The sequence below is a fragment of the Apostichopus japonicus genome, chromosome 7, assembly GCF_037975245.1.
Source record: "Apostichopus japonicus isolate 1M-3 chromosome 7, ASM3797524v1, whole genome shotgun sequence".
In the NCBI taxonomy this organism is placed as follows: Eukaryota; Metazoa; Echinodermata; class Holothuroidea; order Aspidochirotida; family Stichopodidae; genus Apostichopus; species Apostichopus japonicus.
This window is the reverse complement of record NC_092567.1, coordinates 19,303,913-19,324,061: the sequence shown is the minus strand read 5'-3', so window position 1 is coordinate 19,324,061 and position 20,149 is coordinate 19,303,913. Positions and strand designations below refer to the sequence as shown.

General features: G+C 38.2%; 1 protein-coding gene across 3 annotated transcripts in view; it reads right to left on the bottom strand.

Moving 5' to 3' along the window:
- Positions 1 to 20,149, bottom strand: part of LOC139969623 (low-density lipoprotein receptor-related protein 6-like) — a 47,983-nt gene that overhangs the window by 2,553 nt on the left and 25,281 nt on the right. For all 3 annotated transcript variants that reach the window (XM_071974743.1, XM_071974741.1, XM_071974742.1), the window contains exons 4-18: positions 19,613 to 19,744; positions 18,540 to 18,740; positions 17,254 to 17,449; positions 16,846 to 17,093; positions 16,028 to 16,165; positions 15,016 to 15,308; positions 14,363 to 14,589; positions 12,974 to 13,155; positions 11,675 to 11,878; positions 10,189 to 10,335; positions 4,592 to 4,800; positions 3,051 to 3,259; positions 2,066 to 2,253; positions 1,422 to 1,517; positions 296 to 499 (exon numbers count right to left, since the gene is read on the bottom strand). In XM_071974743.1, the coding sequence (XP_071830844.1) occupies positions 296 to 499; positions 1,422 to 1,517; positions 2,066 to 2,253; positions 3,051 to 3,259; positions 4,592 to 4,800; positions 10,189 to 10,335; positions 11,675 to 11,878; positions 12,974 to 13,155; positions 14,363 to 14,589; positions 15,016 to 15,308; positions 16,028 to 16,165; positions 16,846 to 17,093; positions 17,254 to 17,449; positions 18,540 to 18,740; positions 19,613 to 19,744 (2,874 nt within the window). The remainder of the gene's footprint in view (positions 1 to 295; positions 500 to 1,421; positions 1,518 to 2,065; positions 2,254 to 3,050; positions 3,260 to 4,591; positions 4,801 to 10,188; positions 10,336 to 11,674; positions 11,879 to 12,973; positions 13,156 to 14,362; positions 14,590 to 15,015; positions 15,309 to 16,027; positions 16,166 to 16,845; positions 17,094 to 17,253; positions 17,450 to 18,539; positions 18,741 to 19,612; positions 19,745 to 20,149) is intronic.

Sequence of the window (20,149 nt, the reverse complement as noted above, 5' to 3'; positions counted from 1 at the left end):
ATTGTACTCGTAGCTATTGTTAAATGCTGCCACCAATAAGACGAGGAAAATATGGCATATGCAGTCTCATGGAGACACAACGTTTAATCCAGTTCTATAACTCCTTGTAATCTTCATCGAGTCAGAGCGTGCTTAAACAACACAACACTACTAACAAAGTAGGCATTAATATACAAACAGGAAGTATCATTATTTGGTAAGTCCCAGTAAAGTAATGTATTCAAAATGTCATAAATGTCTTGTTTTGTTTAGATCAGAGCATATATGAAATAATGCATGATGATATCAAACTTACTTTTAATATTCTCTGTCACTGCTTTCAGATCTGATAGTCCAACCATATTTTCTCGAAAGTTGGTGACTTTGCCTCGTCCATAGATGTCCCTCGTCGCTATCACGTTGCTGTCTTTGTCGATCCAGTAAAGGTCGTTCTTGTAGACGGTAATCCCTGACGCAGTGCCCATCATCTCATTCTCAACGGATGTACCACAATGAAAATCTAAACGTTAACAGAAATTCAAATTCTTACAAAAAAAGTTAACCAATAAACTGATTTTTTTTTTTTTTTTTTTAATTTATTTACCTGTATAAATCAATTGATGATTTGGAATCTTTTGAACCGAGCACTTTTGCCTTTATCTAAACGTACGTGCTACACAAATGTCTGTATACTGTTGTACAGGGCTGTCTTGAACAATAAGTACGGAAACTGCATTGGATGTTATATTAAATGAACGGACAGCATCTTTCATGCCTTGAACTTGTTGATGAAGAACAGGCATGTTTGTGCTATGAGCATGTCTGTGTGTGGCTGTACAGCCGTCATATGTCAGTCTGCAAATGGAATCTGTCCTCTAGTTGTATGTACTACACAGCATATGATCAAAGTTTGTTGTATATAAATTGACTTGTGTCAGTGGTAATCAAGCACAGTTACTTACTATCAATGCTATGCGCAGGTCCGTGTCCAAACATGCAGCTTCCATGTATGTATAAATAATGGAATCTGAAGTTTGACTGTATTGCATTTGCATTAAATGTTATAAATAATGTATGTAAAACAGGTCCGTGTCCAAACATGCAGCTTCCATGTATGTATAAATAATGGAATCTGAAGTTTGACTGTATTGCATTTGCATTGAATGTTATAAATAATGTATGTTAACGGTTGACAGCTATATATCATCCAGTGAGCATGGTAATGCAAACACAGTCACTTAATTACTCTCTATGCTAAATGCACAGGTCCATATTCAACAGTACAGCTTCAAGTTATTTTTTTAACATGCATGAACAAGTACACTGACAATTTTACTCCAACTTGCTTTTGAAGATTGTAAATGAATGCTATATACTATACAGCTCATGTCTTGTTACCATTCAGTGACTGACTGTACGATAATCATACATGACTGAATTACCTTGAACGAATCTCTTGGTAGGCCCACTGGTTTGCTTTCTCCACAGAGTCATGGACATTTCGGCACAGTTCATAATCTGCCCCTTGCGGAGATGTTCTAAACGATTTCAAGAAGATAGAAATGAATTAGGGATGGATATTACAAGTACAACCACTGCTATACTGTACCCCTGTACCACACCCCCCAACCCCCCCCCCCCTCCACCAACACATCGACTATTCCTCTCACCTTTCTTTAACTGAAATGAGATTGTTAGACTTTAAAAACATAGAGACAACATAATTATATGTACCCATATTTCGAGTCACTCCCAGGTTCCCCCGGTTCGAACCCTCGGTTAGAGTCACTCCCAAATTAATGTATGTCGTCCAGTTACAGAGTTGTTGACAATCGACAATTCATAATCATGGACGTTAAATATGAATCTAAGAGACTGACTTCGGTCGGCTTGCGGCTTGATAAGCCAATGATCGAGGCGTCTTTCTGCTTGCAGGAGGATTTAAGATACATACATACACACATACACCCACACATACATATTTTGGGCAAAAATTTTAACAAAACTGAAAGTTTCGTAACTCATTTTGTCCAAACGCAGGTAAGGATTTTCTGAAGTAACATTTTTCTTTTCTCTTCATACATACCTTCAACATTGCAGATTTCGATGCCATGTGTCAGGGTGTCCATCCAGAACATTCTGTGCGATTCTTTATCCAGAGTATACGCTGTCGGGTGACGAAACAACCGGTAAATTATGCCGGTGTCTGTCATGTCCAAAGACGAGCTCATTATCTTGGGCGACTTAGGTTTGCTGTCGGTCCAGTACAAACGACTAAAAAATTGGAAAATAATAAATAAATAAAAAAATACATATGATTCTGCAATATGTGGTTTAAAACTATTGTGATAATCAAATACAGGAAAAACTGTTGACATTTATTCTCATCTATCATGTTGGTATCACTCCTTATCATTTATCTATCCTATCACATGTCATACCTGCTAACCTTTTTCTCATGATATAACACGACGGTATTATATCATTGCTTACCATTCAACAGCTATCACACATTATTGCTGTTATCTCTAATTATACTCTATCTGGTCACACATGGTGTCGTCACTGTGTTACACTTTATATCTACCATTCGTGTCATCCCTGCTTTTACCTTGTTGTCATACATTACGATCTTTGCCAAAAACAGGGGAGATTTATTATCTACCGAGTTCCTAATATGTAAGTCATACTGAACACTCCTCTGCACATATTCATGACTAAACACAGAGTGTACTATATCAGTGGTCAAGCCAAATTTGTCTTCACACAGGAAAGTAAATTGCTAGCCATTAGAGCACTTGTGGTTACAATCATACAGGTGGCTGGTCAATTAATTAGGTGCGCTCAAGGATGAATCCTCACAGGAGTACTTGGTGTAGTTTATGCTATCAAGTAACAACTTATTAATGCTTGAGTGAATTTGAGGAGGACTGTTTTACTATAGGCAGGCTTGACCGTCATTTATTGACCTTACCTAGCACAAAATCATCGCACTTGTTATAGTCAACAATGGTTTAATTTTTTTCATTTTCCTCAATATCATCATTGGGAGAGCCAGCTTTCATGCTTACCCCTTTTCTGGAAGTAACCCAAGATACCTCGGCCTCTTGTCAGCTCCTTCAAAGAGAATGCTCGACGCATTTCTGTGCTCCAATTTAGTAAAGCCGATTAAGTTATTCGTCTCGTCAGAAAAGATCAGAATACGGTTGTAGGGATCCACGATGATGTCGAAAGGATCGAACTCCGAAATACCGGGAAAATAATCCATGAATAATTCTGGCTGGAGAATGATTGAGTGACATATAGAAACTGATCATACAGAATCATAATCATGGAAAGCTTGTATAAAATTTTTGTATAAAGATTTTGAACATTAGTCTATCAAAAGCAAGCGGAAAATGACGAGACAAATTTGGGCGCACTGTTATATCGCTATATCTATTTCTATATCACTTTTCATTATATTACTTTATAATATATACTTAATGCCTCTCCTGGTTCTATAGCTCAAAGGCAAAAGAATAATGATATTGGCTGATCTGTCCAGGCATATCTTTCATATTTTCACATTAATCTCTGTTTTCCTTGCATTCTTGTTTATCCCAATGATATATGTTGCTATGTTTGCAAGGAGCTGACCTAGTGCTGCATGGAAGTACTTTATGAGTCAATTCGTTAATTAACAGAATTTTATTCTTGATATTTCATTAAAAAGAAAGAAAATATAAGGACATTTCAGTACTGGTCATGTTAGATAGCTATTCCAGTTGTCAAAATATTCACTTTAAAATAAATAATCATAATAATACTAACACTAATCATAATAATAATAATAATCAGCAATTATGTTTACGATGCTAAGCGATCACAAATGTGGAAGAAACCTGCAAGGGTTTATGCATTACAACTTACACGTCAGGTGGCTTCCAATTCAACACTTTAACTCAGATTTGGAATCATTTCAATTTTAGAAAGTCCTTTCAGATGGAAAAACCATAGCTCTTGGATGAAAGACCCACCTTACTATGACCCGGCCAGGGATCCAACCCGGAACCTCACGATTGTTAAGCCTCATTGCTTCAAATGCCACCGCCTTTATCCCCTTGGTCACAGCACCAGTATAGCACCAGTATTATTATTATTATTATTATATATATTTTATATATTTATATTACTGTAATGCTCCTTTAAGGGTAAACTAGTGATGAGACTGCCATAACAGTGAAAGCCTTCATGTTGATATATAGCTAGTCATTAATAAATAATAATAATAATAATAACAATGATTTATAATGCGCACATATCCACCCAGCAAAGGCATGGTTTCAATCATGAATAACTAATAACCCAACCAAAATAGGTTCTCTCATATTTAAATCAACAGAGCAACCCACTGGATGACATTGAACATATCTTTATGTATGGAAAACAAAATTAAAATGCATTGTAAAGAAGTGATTTAAGGCCATACAAATCTTGGAGTTTTTCTTAATGTGGGGGGGGGGGGGAGGAGGCGGTTGGTTTCTTTTGTTTTATAGTTATGTGTTGCATCTAGAAAGAAACGGAAAGCTTAATTTCAAAATTCCTCCAAATATATTCTTCCTTGACAAACCTTTGTTCCAAACTCGGGAGCTCTCTTTATGGTTTTTGTGTTTGCGTCGATCCAGTATATCATGTGATCTACGGGATCGAAGTCCAGAGCTTTGACCACTTCCTGGGACGGCAGTCGTATGGGAAGCACGGTGTCTTGTCCTTCGGCCGAGTCGATGGGAATCCGGTGAAAAAAGTTATTGGCACTGACGATGAGATAGTTGGAAAATTCTGTAACAGGAAGAAAAAGTGGGGGAGGGAGGGGGGGGGTAGAAAGAGAGAAAAATGTCATAAATAAATTGTGATTTAATATAATATGCATGAGAAATAAGTATTATATAGTTGGTGTTAAATGGGAGTGGAAGAGCTGGGAAAAGTGGTATGTATGTGGTTCAATTAACCATAGGAAAAAAATGTGGTGGGGGGGGGGGGTGGATAATGAAAATGTCAAAAATAAATTACGGTGATTTAATATAATTCTGAAAGATAAAAATTATTAAATTTGGTGACAATTAGGAGTGGAAGAGTTAGGCAAAGAGGTATGTATGTGGGTCAACTTACCTGGTTCAGCTTGTGTGTGTGTATGCATTATAGGGAGAGGGGGGGGGGGGGTGTAAGACAGCTGGGGAAATATTGTGAATGTTTTTAATATGTGAAATGATATAAGAGTTATCAAACACCTTGATGTGTATAGTAGTAGCCTTTTCCAAAAGTGGGGGATTGGGGGGAGGGGTGGGAAGGCACTGTTAATTTATGAATAGGGACACGTCAAGTTTTTTTACGACAGTCCCCCAGGCTGGCTCTGCCACTCCTGGAATGTATTGCCACAGAGGTGCATGACAAGAATCAGTCCATTGACCATAGGTTGCATTTTTCAGCTCTCTTGACCTCAACTTTAATACTTAAACTTTATCTCTCCTTTAAACAGACTGAGATTGGTGAGTTTGGAAGAGTTGATTTGTTCACACCTTGCCATGTCTGCCTTGATTTGATAGTGATTTGGCTACTAGCTGTGTGAAGAGTTGCCTAATAGACGAATAGGCAGCTCAACTATGGTGCGAAAAGATGGGACTGATCACTCAGTCAGAAATCAGACTGCGACTTTTGACCGTTATTTCGCAATCATTAAACACTTCGCAAAAGCGGTGAAATGCATTGTGGGAGCTTAGTCCATCACTACATTTCAGTACACTGCAGCTTGGATATCGTCTGAAAATCCGTTTTAATACATATTCATAGAGCAGCATTCGAATTGCTTGAACCAAAACCTTGAAGAAAAGAAGTTAAATATTCATTAAATATCTGTTTGCGACGATGTCGGACTCACGATGTGGATGAAATTCGGAAATTTCTTCGCCCGGGCTTGAAAAATAAAAACGAAACGTGAGTTAAAACCTTTCATCTTTCGAATTGCACATTTTCCGTTTTCAAGAAGGTTCTACCTCCATCGTCCGGTCGATGGTATAAAACAAATTGAACAATGATTTGGGGCTAAATTCGGAGTTGTTCCAGCATTCTGGGTTGAATTAAAGTGACATTTGTAAGGTTCCTCTTGATCACCTGCATCAACGTATCCTATCGTGGTTAATTGCATATGTACATGTGTATGCGCATTACCATAGTGTGTAGCCTAGGGTTATAGTTTTAAGTATTCTACAGTACAGTGTATTCATATTAGGGGACCTTGTGTTTATGAATGATGTTAGACATTGTTTACGAATACAATGTCGTTTCCTTGAATTTTAGGGTAGTGCTACAGTAGTACTGTAGTGACCGAGCAGTAGGACCCTACAGTACAACTACACAATACTAGGCCTATGCTGGTAATTTTAAGTTTACTACTGACTTCTGCCACTGGTGGTTGTCAGCAATGGCAATACAGTACCTTCATACCAGCCCAGCTACTAGTAGTATTATAAGTACTAGTACATATAATAGTACTTGAAAATTAAAAAGCTTACATTTAAAAAAGAGGTACTGCCTTGGTCGGCTCTGGTTAGTACTAAGTAGTTTTACCCTTGTGTGATTTAATCCGGTGTACCTAGATACATAGGTTGGTCGAGTCAGTGACTGGTGAACATTGGTTCTGCACTGAATTTTTGTACATTGTTCGCAACACATTTTGGTAGTATCCTTTTTGTGTGTGAATTCATATTGCACTTATTTTTTGGGGGGGTTGTGCATGTGCCCATTTCACTTTGTTTCAAAGTTCTTCAACTTGTACTGTTGTATGTCTCTGTCATTTTCAGAGAGAAAATGCATTTACAAGTTCCATTACAATGTTATGTAATATGGGCTTGTTGCAACTAATCTCTGCCTGTTGCATTTAAAAGCAATGTGAAGTCATTCGTCATGTGACTTTAAATATTGTCTCCTATTATCCAATGTTCTGTTAATATTTATTTTTGTTTTCTTTTATTTTCAGGACTCTTTCTGCATCTGCGGGTTGGATTCTCCTTTGTGGGCAGTTGGGATATAGTACATGCATCGATATTCGAGACAATTGTAGCCTGCAATTATTTCAAGTTGCTTCCTTAATGTGTTTTTTTTTTACATTATTCACAGTTTCAACAAATATGCATGTGTAAAATAAAAACCCCACCATATTATCTTCATTGTCATACATCATGTGGCAAATATTGATGCAATTGCATGTGGTTGTTTTTGTAGGTCCAGGTTGAAATAATGTTGCGGTGGAATGGAAAGTCAATTGTGCATCTTTTGTTCCTTGCAGAAAGTACACGAACCTAAGCATTCAATAAGGCTCAAGTTGATCTTTGTGTTTATGCATATGTGACACCTACCGTGGATAATTCACTCTGTAGACACAATCTAATGGGTAAAAGTGACCTGTTCTTGTTGCTTTGTCACAGGGTCAAACCTGACAAATTTCAAATAATGACAAGTCGTGGTACTCATCATGAATACTAATGAGGCCACAATTTCAAAGTTAATGTTTCAAAAATATAGTCCCAGCAATTGGTCTAACTGCATTGAGACATTGTGGTTGTTGGCCGATGTCAGGTAAATGATAATATTTGGTATATTGATTATGTATATTAATGAGGGGATGTGGCTTAATACTAAGATTGGGAGGCCCATTAACCCTATACAGTAATATGGCATTTGTTCACCAAGGTATAATAGATATTTTAATTAAAGCTTGTTTCAACAGACTACTAATCAAGTCATTTCCAGTCAAGAGTGTAAAGTAATGTGTTAGTTCACATACAATTTTTTCCAAGTCAGATCAATTTGCTGGTCCTTGCAAAAACGCAAGTGGAGAAATTGTGAAAGTTTTGCTATCGCACAGGTTGTTACACTGTTCTTTCACCCTGAATTTTCTCGTTACGTATTTGCTGACACCTCATAAACATCTTAATGTGCTTGCTAAGAACAGAAGTAAAATGCTTAAGTCAGTTTATTCAATCTCACTCACATAAACTTACCAAACAATTATTTTGTCATGAGTGTTTGTTCATTGAGCATGAAACATTTCCTTTACTTTGGCTGTACCAAAACAGTTCATTGAAGACATAGTCATCCAATTCTTTCAATTAAAATTTCATTTCACCTTTTAACTTACATTTATGGAAAAGCGTCTTTATACTGTATCTGTTGTGTTGCTTTGAAGTGTTTCGAATGATTTCTAAAGGTAGTTAGTATAGGCCCCAAATTATAGCACGCTATAATTGCTCGAAGTTTTCAAAAAGTACTTTCCTTGAGGTCTTTACTCTTCGAATTGTTCTCAGACATTTTGAGGAACAAACAAGGTGACTGAATGTCCCAGTGAGGAAAAATACAAATAGTTTAAGAATTTTGACAAAGGTGACCATACTTGAATATCTAGCATATTTGTGGCAAATACAGCATGGTAACATTATTTTTTATGTGTTTCAAATCAATTTAAAATTGAGGTTTTCTAATGAGCAACTATCAAAAGTATAGTGTGTTCATATATTAGATGAACAACACCTTAGTACAAACTACTAAGTATTGCTTAACCTCTTCTCTAATTATTAACAAGTAATTCTTTTAAGGTTTCTTTTAACATTTTCTTTAAGGGGATCAGTCTTTCAGGTAAAAGTAATTTTCCTCCAATAAAAGAGAAATTCCTTTACAATTGGTATTCTATTTGATTCTTTGTTTGTCAAAGGTGTCAGAAATTGGATCTTGTACCTCATACCACATGTCCATAAGACTAATAATATTTACAGCTCCTTAAAGACAAACATGCTATTCTGCTCCTCTGTACCTTTAATTGCAGTCTCTTGCAAGAAAGTGATTACAGTTATGCAGTTGCACATACTTATCCATCACCATGCAAGTTATGCAACAGGCGGATACCTCCTGTGGGTGGGGGTGGGGTGGGGATTGTTCCTATCAATATACTTTGACTTCACCTCTCATGGGATGCTAAGGAATATGCAGTGCAATGTTACTATGATAAGGCTAAGCACATGCAGAGAAATTAATTCGCGATAGTAACCACACCCCCACTCATTGAATTGCATGCTCAAGGTTTCAGAAAGGGTGTGATGTAATATGCTAAGCACATCACTTGTCTGAGATCACCCACCACCTCCCCCAGCACACACCATCGTTGAAACGTGCAATTGAAACCGAACCAGGTGATTGAGCATCGGCTGCTATGTAGTGCTTATGAATATCGCTACGAACCGTGGAAACGAGTTGAATGTAGAGCTGGATCATATGATGCTAACTTCTATACAAATTCAGTCATCACTGAATTTGTCTAACATCACTCGGTGCCTTGTGGACTGAATTTTGACCGGTTGTTTTCTAGCAACCTGAAATTTTACGAATGTTTTCATTTGTGGTATGGATTTATCCAAGCAAAAACCTATATAAACCTATTACATCTGCTAAAATCGATCGAAGTATGTACACTAGCTTCTGTGTTGTTGCATTCCAGCGCATACGCTGTGTTAAATGTATAGCTGTATATAGGATGCTAACTTGTTAGAATTTCAAAGATGGCGGCCCAACATCACCCGCGAGCATTGGAGACATGTGAAATGAATTGTGATCGGCCGTTTTCAAGCAGACTGTGATAATTGACGGATGTTTCTGTGTTTGGAATGAAATTATCTAACTGTTTGTGAACATTTGGCGTTTGTTCCGGTATTTTAAGTCTTTTATGAGTCGATTTCATGATCGGTCGCTACGGCTTTTGCAGCCGTGACCTAAATATCACCTGTAATTTAGCGGATTTCCTGTGAGTATTTCTGTTCGAATTTATCGCTAGTGGTAAGTCAGAAACCTTTTTATCTTAGTTTCCAGGTTCAGTAGACATTTGAATGAGGTTTTAATGAAAACAACACATTTATTTCAACATTTATTTCTCGTCTCTCATTGAACGATTACCGCCGAAATTCAAAATGTGTGACGTCACCAAAGCTTAATAAATTCCGGCGAACCTTGGGTCTGCTTCCCAACTGACTCAGCTAACCAACTGGAAAAAAAACCTGCCGTTCAGTACAAACGGCAGGTTTTTGGATGCAACCTATAGCTAATGGACACTTTCGCGGCATGTGGAATTTGATTATGTAGTTCTTACAAATTATTTTGCAAGCAGAAGTTGTAGTTGAGACTTACCTGAACAAGTCTTCTTGTCTTCGTTCAAGTATTTACTCAGAGGACACTGGCAGACTCTGGTCAAGGTGCCTTCCTTCTCACCAGGCTTTACCAGGCAGAAGATCTCACAGCCTCCATTGTTGTTGGCACAAGGGTTGTGGAAAAGGACTAAAAGGTAGTATAAACAAGATTGATTTTATGAATGCCAAGCCACAAAAGTTTTCTTAAGGATGTCTTTAAGCACAAAATGTTAAGTTTGATTTATTGTAGACTGTTAAAAGACGTTGATACCAGTCCAGATTTTGTAACATATGGGTATCAATGTTCAACCTACTCTGCTCCTTATGTGTGGATCCACCTACCAGACAATATTTGATTTGACTTTTAACTTTTTTAGGTTTAAGGGTTACCTAAAGACTAATCTTTAAATTTACATAGACATCTGATTGCGATTGACTTGTTTCGTTAAGCGCCTAGAGCAGCTACTTCTTGTTTCTGATTTGACACTACATAAATTCACTGTATTATTATTATTATCATTATTGTTGTTGTTATTATTGTTGTTGTTGTAACTCCTTTTAACGTATTATGAAGTTGCACATACATCCAAAATGCCTTCTTATCTGAATAGAACAATGTGAATAAAGACACTCTGGGATGTAGAACCAAACGAAACCATTTAGAAACATATAAATTAAATAAATAAAGCTATATGAATACCATACTGGCCAAGTCCATATACCAGGACTTTGACGGTAGCCTATATATGTTAATTTTGAAGAAAAAAAAATTAATTCACTGCCAGATCTCACATGGTTGTAAAGACGGAGAAAGATGGAATATATATATGAATACCATATTGGCCAAGTCCATATACCAGGACTTTCACGGTATATATACGTTAATTTTTATTTGTATGATAAGAAAATCTTAATTCACTGCCAGATCTCACATGGTTGTAAAGACGGATGGAATATGGAAAATATATATGAATACCATATTGGCCAAGTCCATATACCAGGACTTTCATGGAATATTGTTTAATTTGAATTTGTATGATAAGTAAATCTTAATTCACTGCCAGATCTCACATGGTTGTAAAGACGGATGGAATATGGATAATATATATGAATACCATATTGGCCAAGTCCATATACCAGGACTTTCATGGAATATTGTTTAATTTGAATTTGTATGATAAGTAAATCTTAATTCACTGCCAGATCTCACATGTTTGTAAAGACGGATGGAATATGGATAATATATATGAATACCCTAATGGCCAAGTCCATATACCAGGACTTTCACGGTATATATACTTTAATTTTAATTTGACAAGAAAATCTTAATTCACTGCCAGATATCACATGGTTGTAAAGACATATGGAATATGGAAAATATATATGAATACCATATCGGCCAAGTCCATATACCAGGACTTTCACGGTATGCACGTTAATTTTAATTTGCATGATTCAAAAAATCTTAATCAACTGCCATATCTCACATGGTTGTAAAGACGGATGGTATATGGAAAATCCGGCCACGTCGTACTGGTTCTCCTTCAGTGTCGTGCGGTTCTGTCCGAATCGTTTGTCCAGAGACTCTATAATATTTCTTCTAGAATTTGCAAATAAGATGTTTCCTTCAAACACCGCAAGAGACAGTGGTCGCTTGAGTCTTTTCTCTAGTAGTAGCCATTTGTTTTTACCTACAGGAAGACATTGTTTATAACAAATGCTGGTTACTTTGTCAATAAAAATTGTCTTCACCTAGAGGAATACACAATGAATAACGTATGTCCACAGGGAAGACGTCTTCACTTATAGAAAAGACAGAATGGGTATTATCCTTGGAAATTATCATAAGAAAATATCAATAAAAAATATTAATTCTTCTTTTAAATGCTCTCTCAAGACTCATCTGATGAAAACTGTTTAATTAATTGTTCACTGTTGCCCATTTTTGCTTGCATTTTTGTCTTGTACTATGTTTACTGTTTTTTGTTTTGCTGTCGCACTGTTTGTGTAACTGCGCCATGAGCGTCTTTTTTTTGACGGATACCAGCAAATTATAAATGTCCATTATTATTATTGTTATTATTATATAAATTTATGTCTTTCTGGCAACTACAAGTATTAGACACTGTGCACATAACAAATTCCACTTAATTTTGTTAAGGCGAGAAATGTCTTCCCCAATAGGAATACACAGTTCATTCATATATGCATGTAAATTGTCACAAGAAAGCAGAGATGTCTTCACATACAAAAAGACATACAATATGCATAAAGTTTCAACCCTTCCTGTCCCCTACAGGAAGGCATTGTGCATAACAATTGAATTGTCTCAAACATATCAGATGGATCATTCATCACCCTTTATATTCATTGAAGAATCTTTGAAGAACTAGAAAAGTTTCAAAGAAAGTTACAACCTTTTTTCCAAGTCGGTAATATACATTTCTGCCATAAATCTTTTGTAAGTTATTGTACTGACATACTGAAGAAATGATAAATAAATGAATGCATTATCATGTTTCATTCATTGATAAAATTTAGTTTCTGGGCATTTGGAGTGTCATCTGGAATAAATAGATTAAACTACCTTTATTTATTTAAAAGATATCCAGGACTATTGGTACATGTTTTCTCTGCAAACAGACTTACTTTACATTAAATACCATTGTGTTCGTACAAAACATATTCCACTTAAGTATTGTCATGAATCTAACTGGTAGGTTGGACACTTGTTTCTAAAGTTTAATTAGGTCGAGACGTGGCAGTACTGCTTTAAAATATTTTACCAGACATATCGCACGATTCGATTCTGTTTTCCTCGGGTACTACCCAGTATATACGTTGCTGGTCAGAATCCACTGCTAGGTAACTGCTAGGACAGTTAATTGCCAGCATCATTCTTTCTGAACCGTCCAGAAGTGATCTCTCAATAGTCGGTATGTTACCCCAATCTGTCCAAAACAAATACCTGTTTTGAGAAAAGTATTTCCTTATCAATCCAATGCCTTCAACAGTTCATTTAGAGGTATAAAAAGGGAGGTTATAAATTATCTGGTATTGTGTGGTTGAGAGATGGGGAGGTACAGCTTGAGGCTATGATATTGGTGGGGGGGGGGGGGGGGAGAACGTTAAATATCGACTTTTCTTAAGGTTGCTGGAGGTTGAGCTTCTGTCTAAAATGCATGATCAATGTCCTGTTTGGTCAATTCTCTATGTGCCAGCTAGGGCTTGGCATTAAAGGACAGTGATGCAGTAGCGGAGCGTCCATACAGTCAGGGGGGGGGCGGAAGCCCCCCCTGACAGACTCAAATGGACTGCTGGCGCCCTTTTCAGCTCTTAACCACTTTTTACTTATTCGTGATTATTGACTTTTTTATTGCTCTCGCATCTACTTATTGACATTTGTCACATGTTGTTGGTGTAATTTGGCGATGACACCTATTTATTCTTCGTTTATCTGCAAATTAGCCAGGCCCGGAAAGGGTCATTTCCGGCGATCTAGGGAGTAACTTTACTCAAAATTTTTTTGTACGCTACGCGCCAACCAGTTGTGGCGCTCCGCTTAGATAGTGTCCAGAGCTGTATATAGCTCTGATAGTGTCGATGGCACCCCTACAGACCATTCTCGCCCCTCCTGACCAATACCCCTAGCTCCGCCACTGCAGTGATGATGACAAAATGCCATCGGTACCCGTGTAGCTGCCACCTTTTGAACTGCACAAGGATCAAGCCGCCAATTATGTGTAATCTCATAAGGAATAATGTGGGGGACAGGCCTGATAGAGCCATGCAAAGCACGGCTCCCGCCGGTTATCTCATACTGTCCTCTCAATCTTTTTTTTTATTTATTTTATTTATTATTATTGTCATCTTTAATGAGGATAGTCCTGCTCAGTTCAGAAGCACTGCTTTCCAGAGGAGCCCTCATTAAACTTAAGCCCTCATTAAACTTATAGACTTGTTGGTCTCAGAATGTGCTAAATCAAAAGTGTGGAGGATAAACAACGATACAATCCTGTTTTTTTTAGTCTTTCCTGTAAGTGTTTTCTAGCTCGTACTTTGGTGCAATTATTAAAATTTTGAAATAATTGCCTGAGTACCTTTGTGACTGCTGTACAATCGCTGTGGTGCCCTTTCATTTGCAATGATCGAAAATCAATGGATTATACACTTACCCATTTTTGGGATCTGCTGCGATGGACTTTGGTCCACTTAGACGATCCTTGATGAGAACTTTTCGATTACTGCCGTCTAATTTGCATAATTCTATTTGGGCATTACCAGCATCGGTGAAATACAGGTTTCTTGACATCCAGTCGACGCTGACCCCCGAGGGTTCCTTCACGTCTACTCCGATGATAATCTCGAGACCGGTACCGTTGATGAATGCTCTGCTGATCGTCTGAAAAGAGCAGAGTTTAAGAAATTTGAATTGGACAACGTATCAAGAGGAAATGCTGCAGCAGCTGCAATATCCCCTGCAGCAAGGCTGCATCAATACCAAACAGTAGAGAGTATCTCAGCAAACCTTCAGAGACTATTATGTCAAACTGCATGCACAGCACAAAAGGCTATGTCCTATGCAGTCTGGTTGCAGGATGCTGCAGCCCTGTCAGCGCCCTCCTTTTGACACAGTGCCTTCATACTTTTGTAGGGTTATTGTAGGCCTAGTCCTTAAATTCACTACGGAGTATTCTTCAAATTATCTTTTTTTTCAGGTTTTATGCTTCTTCTTCTTCATATATCCTACCTTTCTAAGAAAAGGTTATACATGTACACACACACACACACATACATATACCACGCACGTATACATACATATACATACCTTTAACTTTGGGCTACTCCAATAGACCCTCCCTTCCCTAGCATCAGTGTCTGTTTCACCGACCTCAGCCACATCCGAAATAATCGTGTCGACCGTACCAGCGTTTAGATCTATGGACAGCTTCCGTATCTGGTTATCTGCCCAATAGACCAGGGCTGGTCCAGGGTATACGCAGGTTCTGCGGTCTGTTTGGAGTAACTCCATGTTTGACGGGCAGAGGCAGGAGATGCCCTGGGGGTTGTAGATGCAGACGTGAGAACACCCTCCGTTGTTGGTCGCACATTCATTTGAAACTATTGAGACAGAGTAGAAAGAATATGACATCCCAGTCAACTTTCTGTGGTAAAATGTGTTTAACTAGCTTAGTGATAATAATTAGATACGCTACATTCATTGATAGTATCTAATGGTCCTTGCAGCCACAATATTAAAATGGATATGAAGCCTATATATATATATTCCCAAATCAATATCAAAGAAAGTTTGTCCACTGTAGTTATTACAAATGTGTCCGTACTATTAAACTAGATGACTGGGGATTTTCTTTTTCAAAGTAAATCCCTCAAGTCATTAGAAATCCAGACCTAGATAATAATTACACTATGACTTCATAGTTAGGCATGATGTGTAGTCTCATTAAGCCATTCCCTTGGCAGAAGCTTAAACCGTTTGAATATTCATTGATCCCCATAGTTCTACACCCAGTTGGGAATTTTGTTTATGAACTTAACTTTTCATGTCCCACTTCTTAGTGCCCGTACTGACAGTTTAAGCATTATGACTATCATGTTTTTATTAGCTATTAAAGGTCAGAAACTGTTTATACTGTCAGTACATGTGCATGATATGGTGAAAGAGTATCGAGTGGTATAAGCATCTGAAAATTGTCCCAACTGGCTGGTGTTCTGTTATCTGAACATGGCAAATGCAGAGGCACCCGCCCCCATCTTATCCCCCAATCAACTCTTTCCCCCTACCCCCCACCCCTTCCCTCTGGTTAAAACAAACTTACTTGAAAGAATATCTTGCGTAACAACCTTGAGTCCCATCAGATCGGACAAAGTGGCCACAACTTCTCGACCGAGCCCGGTATGCTTTTCGGCTCTTTCTATCGTCTGTGTGTTCCAATCAGTCCAATATATGTAATCACCTGTAATTCAAATGTAGGTTACCAAACATAAAATGTTACAAAGAAGGCAGGCAAAAAGGTAACTATAGGTCTATACGGCCCGTGCACTCGACTGAACGCCACCGGCCTCAACTCATCCATCGCGATTGACCTGATTTTTGATCATCACAAAAAAAAGACTCGTATAGTCTTAGAAATGACTCCTGCGCACAGAAACGCTCTTCACTGCTGACAGCTCTGTGCTGTTAACAAACCGTGCAAATCTGGCCATGAGCAGTTATATAGTCATGTAAACCTGCCAACACTGCCAAATACAAGTTAGGAGTTTTGTGACGTGAAGCTGACACCATTTATGACTGGCTAGATCATGATCAGTCATGGTCTTAGGCAAACACACGTTGTCCACTGAACTAAGTGACCAGCTAATGAATTCATGCATATATCTTACTGGCAAAGTTAGTGATAGGACCTATAGATCTAAAATATTTTAATATATTATATATTCTTCATGAAAGCAGAGCTTTTATACTTATACACAGCTGTGATAAATCATAATAATTATGGGGGATGAATATTGACCTGTTTGTTGTTTTCTCTTAATTTTCGGTATACGGTTCCAAATCAATTTTGTGCCTGTATGTTTTTTAATCCACTGGGCAGGCCGGCTAATTCACTGTAATTAGTTGACACCACTGACTCACCTCCCAGGGAGAAGCCAAAGATGTGTCTGGTGTTGTCAACGATGACTGATCTGTTGGTACCCTCCATGTCTGCGGATTCGATCTTCCGGTACTTGGCGGTGCCCCACATGATCCGGCCCTTCTTGTAATCTATGGCGATGCCATTGGGCCAACCCTCCGGTGTGTTTATCAGCGTGGTACGGTTGGTGCCGTCCAGAGAGGATCGTTCTATGCGAGACGGATCGCCCCAGTCAGACCAATAGAGGTACCTGACGGTTAAAAGGAGGAAAGAGGGCGGTAAAGATACCCGCTGCACCTTTTAAAATACAGACAATTTCTTTCCGCTTCGTTAATCTGCTTTACAGGGCTGGACATTCTCTTTGTCCTCAATTTTACAAGGAAAGGCAATAAAAGTGGAACAAATCTTACCCTCTTTCTGGATCTACAATGATAGCCCTGGGTTCATCCAGGTCGTCGTATGCGATCACCCTTCTGGCGGTCCCGTCCAATCTAGACACCTCGATCTTATCTCTGCCGGTGTCGGTCCAATAGAGGGTCCTAGAGACCCAATCCACAGCTATCCCATCAGGGTATTCCAAATCCCCCGGCACTATGACTTGCCGTTCTGTTTCAACGAGAATTGGGAAATGATGGATGTAAATGGTGATTCGTTGCAGACATTTATCTCATTACTGCTGGTGCAGAATTAAGAGGATCTACATGCCTAAATGATAGAGAGACTAGCACACATGTTTCCCTTCCCACCCTTACAAAATATTGGTCAACCAGAACTTTTTGGATACATGCCGAATGAGAAATTAGTGTTAACATATTATATTACTTATTACATATTATACATGGCACAATACATATTACACACTATGTCTTACAAATTACATATTGTACATTACATGTTATATTTTATGTATTATACATTACACATGATACATGTTACACATATATCAGATATAATATATATAATATATGGTAGTATATTAAATTTTGTATATTATACAGAATATTACATATATTACATATTATATTACATTTACATTATTATAGTTTACACCAGGAGAGGTCCTACGTCACCATGCACCTCAATTGGGAAGAGAACACCTTCTCTCTCTCTCCTCCCCCAACATTAAAGACCGTACAATAGCAGAAATCAAGACAATAGAAAACTCGCCCATTGTGCAAACTAGACTATTATTATGTATCTAATTCCACCTGGTATTCTGAGTCAATCATCTTGCATAGAATATCTTGTATTACTGAACCAGCAATCTTAAAGGGTGTGAAGACTCGCGCAAAAAGAAACGTCTAATGCCGGTAATCTGACCTAGTTTCAAATGAGGTAACACCAGTGTTATAAATGTTAGACACCACCATCAAACCCAGAAAATACGCACACAGCTTGCTACCTTCGGTAATTAGACACTAGTGTACAGTCAGTACATACAGCTGCGGTCAATACCCACAGCACAGTGTATAAACTATACAGAGATGGACATCTCAGGTCCAGCTAAAGATAACAAGGTATCACGTTTCATTACTGTCGGCCTTTTGTAGCGACAAGCAGCAAACTTCACTTGCAAGCAATGGAAAGTTAATTTTTTCAGAGCGCGGCACGCGGTTTGGGGTGAGTCTTCAATGCCTTTAAATGTAACTGTAACCTGCCTCATTGCAAGCAATACATTCTTTCCAAATTATTTTACCGGTTCCATCCAGCTTTATTCTTTCGATGGTTCCCTTCTGGTAGTCTGACCAATATATGTGCTGTTCGACGGGATCGTAGTCGACGGCGACTGCTCCCTGCACATCTTCGTCGGTGATCAGCTGGGGTATGTGGTCCTCGGTATCCAAGGAGATGATGTGAATGGACGTCCTCTGAGCAAAGACCAGAAACTCCTGAGGATCTGATCGGAGAGGGCAACAGCTGAGTGAATAATTATCTCTTGTCATTTAGCCTTTGAAGAAGATCCTGCTAGGATCGAAACTTCAGGCCAACTTACTTTTACACATTCTCCTACACAGGCTCTCTAGTGGATAAGCAGTTTGCTAACAGTTTTATTCTATTTTTATTTTTATTTTAAATGTTATTCTAATTGGGGAGGGGTCTAAGGGGAGGGGGAGAAATTTTTGATTAATTGAGGGTCCTTAGATGCAATCTGGTGCTTTATTTTGCAACTTGTTCAAGGATTTTTGGGCTTAGTCTGTCTTATATTTATGTTCTTAATTGAGGCATTAATAATTTAAGTTAAATACAAAATATGGAAATTAACCCTTTTGCTTTGATAATGTTTTTAAATAAGAGCGTTGAAAATTGAAATTGAAATTCATGCAGGGTACAGAAGTTTAAGCACTAGCGATTCACGCTGGGGCCTCTGTTAGTGAGAAAAAAACTGGTTATTGTGATGGTCGGTGGAAAGAAGATTTGCTGAAGAACATAATACATTTTTCTTTGAGTAATTTTTTTTAACACTACCGATCGCATCTGGGGGGCACCTGTGGGGGCACAATTTTTGTTTGGGAGGGCACATGCCCCCAAGGCTCCCCACCCCTTGGCAATGCCACTGGGGGAGGGGGAACACAATCAGCAGAAATCATACAAAAATTGCCTACCAAAAACGAGTCTTCAAGTCACTTTTCAAAGAACAAAGATAAGTAATAAATACTACATCTGCTTAGAAAATTTCCCTCCCTCATCGGTCAAGAAATAATGTATTTTTCATCTGGACTATCCATTTTGAAAGTAACAAGGTGACCGATGTTGGCGATATATACTCACGTTCTGCACAAGTTCCATTTTCTTCGTCCAGCCTTATCCCGGTTTTACAAGCACAGGAATAGAACGGTTGGTCAGGAGAGAGAAGGCAAAGACTGGAACAATAGCCATTGTTAAAGTCGCAAGGGTTGGGGTCTACAGACAAGGAAAGTAAAAATGACATATTATCAAAACCAGTTTAAGAACTTAATCACTTCTAAGGAAATGGCCCTAATAGTTTCAAGACATGAATTTAAGACATCTTTGGGGACTACCTGCCTGTGATTGAGAACAACACCATTCCTATTCTTACCTTACCAAATAGTTCCAACCTATTCTATTGTGCTACCCTATGGTAATACGCCCTCCCCCTCTCCCACCCCCTTCTTTAATAAAGCACACTAGCCCAACAAATTTCAGTTCCATGCAGTTATCAACTGAGCACTTTTTTGTACAGTAACGATATCTCAACCTCAGTACATCACACATAGGGATATGAGATTAAATTTAGCTCTTGTTTTTACCATCTCATATTTTCCATTTTAAACCTTCTGTTTTTTC